Raw genomic sequence first — 6,737 nt, 5'->3', positions numbered from 1 at the left:
ATACTAGCGCCTACTATATTTCAGTACTAAATGATAAAAAGAACCAATTGCTATTCCGATGCAAACTGATTTGTTGTAAAATAAAAGATCACAGCCTTTCAAAACAACACATCCTTTCTTTATTTCACAAAAGTAAGCTTCTAATGAAACATAAGAAATCAAAATAACACTTGGAATAAAACACTTAGCTAAATGGATAAAGAACGTTGGATTCTATCAGCTTTCAGAATAATCCTTCAGGTATAAGCCTTCAGGAACGTGGCGACGAGTTAGGCACGAGGTTGGCTAACGAGTACGTCCGATCTCTAGCGCGGTCCGATCAAGAAGAACACCAGCGGCGGAGCCTCGCTGCTCCAGTGCTCCCGCCTCAATGTCAAGTTGGTCAACCTGCTTGACCAGTCTACCAACATAACGACAAAAATGCCAACTCGTGCCTACGTTCACCCAAGAGAAACCTCTTGACGTTCCAAAGCCTTCTACCTGTCATCTTAGTTCAACACCTTAGTTCCACCCCGACTCCCAAAACGCGAGGCCGAAGGCCGGCGAGCTGCGTGAATGCGGTGCTTCCAAGCGTTCTACCAAGTCAACTGTCTTGATGAGCGAAGCCGGCGGGCCGAATGCCCGACGGCGAAACATCGAGGCTTGCGCAGGCCGAAGGCCGAGCTCCGCGTAGGGCCGAAGGCCCGAAGCGTCACACGAGAGGGGAAGTTGGAGCTTAAACGCGACCCAACACTTTTCCTATTGGGAGTCGCGTTTTGGGAGTCGGGGTGGAGGCTCCGGGCCTTCGGCACTCCGCCGGGGTCGGCCTTCGGCCTCCCGGCCTGAAGCTCGCCCTTCGGGCTCGCTTAACCTACTTGGAAATTTGACTTTGCCCGTATCCGCTGCCATTTTGGATTTTTCCAAAAAAATTTTTTGATATGGTAATTTTGGGCTCCCAGGCTCACCGCATGCCAAATCTCAACGCGCTCGGACCAACTTGAAATAATTAAAAGAGAAAGTCGGCCATTTTGAATTTATTTTAATGTAGTTTGCTTTGTCTCGGGGCCCTCTATGATATTTGGTCGAGCACCCCCACCTATCACGCATCGTTTAAAAGTTGCCATACAAACAAATACTACACGCGATTACATAAAGAATATTGAACAGGTTCGAATCCCGGTTATGTATGATAGATTAAAAAAAAATTGAATGCCATTATTATTAAATCCAAAATCGACGCCATAGTTCCTAAGAACAGATTTCGCTATCTCTTATAGTTTCTGACTTCTCCATACTGACCCATTTGGATTGATCAACCTGTATATATATATCGGGGATCTCGGAAACGACTCTAATGATTTCGTTGTAATTTGCTATATGGCGGTTTTCGTGGGCGATAAATCGATCTAGCTGGGTCTTATCTCTGGGAAAACGCGCGTTTTTGAGTTTTTATATGTCCCCCAGATATTGTTTTTATTTTACCAATTGATTTATATAGGTACCCACGCCAAATTGCAGCTTTCCAGCACTAACGACCACGGAGCCTCCTCGGATGGACAGACAGACTGACATGGCGAAACTATATGCGTTCCTATAGTTGACTACGGATCTCTGAAAAGGATGTTTAAGACACGAGCGTTATTAGATGGTCCTTTGTTGTCTGATGGTCTGACAGCTACAAAAAGTTTTTGCCGAGTCTTTCAAGAGCAGATTGCATTGGCTCTTTATAAAACATGATAGGGGAGAGGGGGTAATACGGAGCAACTTAACGTTTCAAGTCCAATAACACTGAAATTGCTATTTTTTTAAGAATTGTTATTTTTTATTTTTATCTTTGTTAATCAGTAACTCGTACTCAACACTTATTAGGAACTATAGTTAGATAATAAAATAAAATAAAAAATGGCAAAAGATGCATTCTCACCATCTTGGCCCCTAGGTAGGGTAAGATGGACTACCCCTATGGCGCAAGATAGGGTGATAGGAATGATTCATAACAGTATATCTAGGGCCTAAACAAAACTTAAATTTTTGCCTAAATATTGGAATCGTCGTCTGATAACTTCTCACGAACTGTTTTTACTTTTATTTCTTAAGTCACTTATTAAGTCGTCTGAGGGACAGAAAATGTTTTTTCAGCTGACATGTACCCTATCTTCCCTTTTAAAACAGCATCCACCGCTTTTTTCATGGCCTTCTCTGATCACTCTCCACTATTTGCCTTTCTTTTACACGTTTTCACCATTTTACAAGAGAAGAAATAAATACATTGAAATCCGCAATTCTTCATCACTTTAAAACTACGGAGGGGCAAGATGTACCTATATCATCTTGCCCCCACGTGCCTAATGAAATTTGTAATGTTTTTGTAAAAATAACCATTCCATATTAAAAACCAAACAAGCAAATATCTAACCGATAAAAAAAACCGTCGCTTTTAGGTAGGTACCTACTTTACCTATTTATTAAGATGTACCTATATCATCTTGCCCCCACGTGCCTAATGAAATTTGTAATGTTTTTGTAAAAAAAACATTCCATATTAAAAACCAAACAAGCAAATATCTAACCGATAAAAAAACCGTCGCTTTTAGGTAGTAGGTACCATATTTATCTTTATCTATCTTTACCTATTTATCTCTTAAACTATTGCTTTGAAAATACATAGTGGATAAAAAGTCTACTCACAAAAAGTTTACTTGTCCCGGAACCTAAACTAGCTAGGTACGTGTTTAAAAACAATCAAAGTCTTTGGTGCTAATTTGATAAATGACCCCCGTTCTGAGTCATGGCTTGTCCAACAGGTCTCCATCGCCATACAGCGGGGTAACGCTGCAAGTGTGATGGGGACCTTTGGACCCGGCATGGCTCAGAACGGGTTTTAGTTCTTAAGTTTTGTATGTATTTGTTTTATATTATCATTTGACAAATTATTGCACTAAATAAAAAATATAGGGAAGCAGCGAGTAAGATGGAAGCTTAACCTTTAGTTTTTTTTACATAACTAAAATATAATATGACTAAATATTAACTACCTAAGTTAAATCTAATAAAATAAAATAAAGAAACATAAATAAATTTAGTTTAGGAGCCAGTAAATTTTTCCATGGCCACAACTTGAGGGCAAGATGGAAACCTTCTGCCTTTCATTCTTCTGAAATCAACCTGATTTGCATTCATTGAATTGATTAACCCAGGATTAACCTGATTTGCATTGAAACGCACTTGCCATCTTGATCTTGCTCGCCCTTTCCTACCGCTCTCCTGTTCTGAAGAAACACAAAGATTCTAAGAACTTAATCGGTGGGTTTTGTAGCATATACTCGTACGACTATAACAAGTATGTTTGACATATCTTTGCCGCTGACTGTAATGACTGTTTTATAAATATCCCTATACATTTCAAGCCCGGTAAACAAACCGAGATTAACACCTATTCAGAGAAGTCCAGCTATGTTTCAGAGGTTTATTGCTGTTTATTCAGTTTATAGCTAAATATTGACATTGAGAAACTGAAATGAATCATCTTTATCGGAGCCTTGACACTGGAAGCATGTGAGGCATCAGGCATCGCATTCGGGCTTAATGCATAGTCCGGGCTTGGAACTCTAATTGGATTAAATCAGACAACATACGAAACTGCTGGGTAAAGGATGACTGCGCTAGACCGGACAGGGGCCGGGCCGGAGTTTAGGGCACTTCTTTTTCTATATGGAAAGCACCACGTGATTATCGATCAGCCGTCATAGAAAATGTCATGTGGGATGCCTCGGCCCGGGCACGGCCCGGTCTAGCGTAAGTCATCCTTAAGGGGCCCACTGATTACCAGTCCGCCTGACGATATCGGCCAGTTAGTTAAACGCAAAAGGTGACAGTTCCAAACAACTGACAGGCTGATATCGTCAGGCGAACTGGTAATCTGCTGTGGGCCCCTTTCCTTCGAAGTCCGTGTTTGAAGCATCCGACATTGTGGTTTTTGCTAATGTTGTCATTAGTAATTAATATTAGTTATGGTAGCATGCTCATCTGGTAGTTTTGAGTTGAGTATCTGTGTACTACTAAGTTACTAACCCCAACAACAACTCGCACATGGTCGGCTTCTTATCACTTGGATATTTCCATTTATTCGGTTTCTCAACCGTAACCACTCAGTTCACGATAAAAGTAGGTAGGTACCTGCGCTCGTAAAATATTGATCGAAACGCATATGAAGTAGCCATCAATATGTGTATGTTCATAATATTTGCCAACGTAAAAACATGCCTGTACTTTGCCGTAGTGGTAGTGAGCTACAAAACAACATTTTGGACATAACATTGTTTGGGGATCGCTACATATTTTTGCTTTAGACATGATGTAAATATATGTATTTTTACTGTGATCAAGATGCATCGAAATTGGCGAAAATTGTATTCGGTGTGTTTAATTTTGATGCTAGTGTTATTGTTATTTTTACTTTCAAACAAAAGAAAAACATATGATATTAGAAACGATGTTCTACCAGTCTTGGTGATGACATGCAATAGACCGTACTTAAAGCGATGCCTGGAGAGTCTCGTCAGATATAGGCCAGACAGTAGCATTTACCCTATAATTGTGAGTCAAGACTGCCGCCACGAAGAAACGCGCCAAATAATTAAATCTTTTGCAGACTTCGATCCTACTATCACGTTCGTCGAGCAGCCAGATCAATCGGATATTCTGGGACACAATGTAGCGGCTCACTTAAAGGGTTATTACAAGATCGCTCGACATTACAAGTTTGCGCTTAACCACGTCTTCAGAACGCTACAGCACAAGGCTGTCATAATTCTAGAAGATGACTTGGACATTTCACCCGACTTCTACGAATATTTCCGCGGCACTTATCCACTATTGTACCAAGATCCCACAATCTGGTGCGTGTCAGCATGGAACGATAATTGCAAGAAGGACCTGGTGGATATTAAAGAAACGGAGCTGCTACATCGAACGGACTTCTTTCCAGGCTTGGGCTGGATGGTGTTATCTAAAACATGGGAAGAGCTAGAACCGAATTGGCCGGAAACTTACTTTGACGACTGGCTACGTGATCCAGCAATCTCCCGTGGTCGCGTTTGCATCAGACCAGAAATATCCAGGACCTTTAATTTCGGAAGGGTCGGAGTTAGCAATCCGTACCTCTTTGACCGACATCTTCGTCATATGATTGTGAACAAATATTTCATACCTTTCACTAAGTACAACCTTTCTTACTTGCTGAAGAAAAATGAGCATATGTTTTTTTCCTTCGTGTATTCGCTACCGGAAGCCACAGATGAAGAAGTAATGGCAGGTACCCTTAACAGCAGTTTAAAATTTTTCCAGGTACCTTATACGAATGTTTACGATTTTAGGAAATCAGCGGCGATGTTTGGTTTGATGAAAGATCTGAGACACGGTGTACCACGTACGGGGCTACGCGGGGTTGTGCAATGCTTTATAAAAGGCCGTCGCGTGTTCCTCGTTCCTAAAAGAAAAATTGTCCAGAGTAGTGTTGTGCCGGTAGTAAATTACCAGGAATTATATTAATCTAATAATTCAAATTATGTAAATTTTAATGACGAATATAACATTATGAGAATAAATATCGAAATCATTCCCATTTGGGAAATTTACCAGTAAATTCCCATTTTTCCCAGTATCATTACCAAAAACCGGTAAATATCAGAGGCTTCTCACAAAATTTCTCGAGGATCGGTTAAGAAATGCGATTTGTAGAGGAGAATATCCGGATGTATACGATAGCATTTTTGCCCAAGCTGAAACGAAGACCTTCGCTAACGCTCGGTCAATAGTAAAACAATTGTTACCCCTTAATTTGAAAATTTATTTTTATGTACATGTTTCATCTCCGAGTATGGTATGCCAAAATTAAACAGATTAAACATTTATTACTTACCTTAATTAAAACAATGCGGTTGTTTTCGTAATTGTATTCGTAGTTTGTAATTATTAGGTCATGGCGCGAACAGGGAACGCAAACAGTGTCTCATTATCGTCAAAATTATATGAAACTGTGACGTTTAAAATAACACTTTCACACTCTGTGCTACCCCACACGGAGTAGCGTTAGCTTAGGTCAAAGATAATATTGGCTTAGGTGGACTCTAGGTAAGTCGGTTATTTTAATTAGGTATTTAGGACTGGCCTACACATAGGAGCGTTTCTCGGACGTGTTAATTGGAAATGGCCGTATGACCCGTTACGTTTCCGAAAACACATCTGCGCGTCAAACAAATGCACATGTGTGTCACCCGACCACGCGAACGTTAGCTCCCTATAAAACATGATCGCATATTCCGAGAGCATTAATCCTGGATTAGTGTTCACACTCAGCAGACTTCGTCCGTACTCTGTGGTAGACTTGCAACGAAACAGCAATTACTGTAGCTATCCAAAACAGTTGCGCATCACAAGTTTGTTACACTAAAAATGGCCTACAAATTATTTGGGTTGCTGATAATCACGATAATTTTCGTGTTGGTTCAGTCGAAGCCTCTTGAACAGTATGCGGTGGAGCCAGTTGCAGAGGTGATGGAGACAGCAGAAGCACAGAATCCATTCCTGCCGCGGTTTGCGATGAAGAGGTTGAAAGAGAAACGCGAGCAGGCGAAGGCGCAGCGTAGAAACGCCCAAAACACGCAAGCTCGTATTGATAACCGACGGAGGGCGCCGTGTCCCCAAATTGGATATGGATATGGCGTAAGTTTTTAATTTTATTGGTGCAGTGTGTAGGT

General features: G+C 40.9%; 1 protein-coding gene across 1 annotated transcript; it reads left to right on the top strand.

Moving 5' to 3' along the window:
- Positions 1-4,185: 4,185 nt before the first annotated feature.
- Positions 4,186-6,702, top strand: LOC134796043 (alpha-1,3-mannosyl-glycoprotein 2-beta-N-acetylglucosaminyltransferase-like). Its single transcript, XM_063767968.1, has 2 exons — positions 4,186-4,395; positions 4,631-6,702. The coding sequence occupies exons 1-2, from the start codon at positions 4,344-4,346 to the stop codon at positions 5,527-5,529; spliced, it is 951 nt and encodes a 316-aa protein (XP_063624038.1). The 5' UTR covers positions 4,186-4,343; the 3' UTR covers positions 5,530-6,702.
- The last annotated feature ends 35 nt before the right edge of the window (positions 6,703-6,737 follow it).

Source organism: Cydia splendana, chromosome 13 (genome assembly GCF_910591565.1).
Source record: "Cydia splendana chromosome 13, ilCydSple1.2, whole genome shotgun sequence".
Lineage (NCBI taxonomy): Eukaryota > Metazoa > Arthropoda > Insecta > Lepidoptera > Tortricidae > Cydia > Cydia splendana.
The sequence above is the reverse complement of the archived record's forward strand: the minus strand, read 5'-3'. Positions and strand labels throughout refer to the sequence as shown.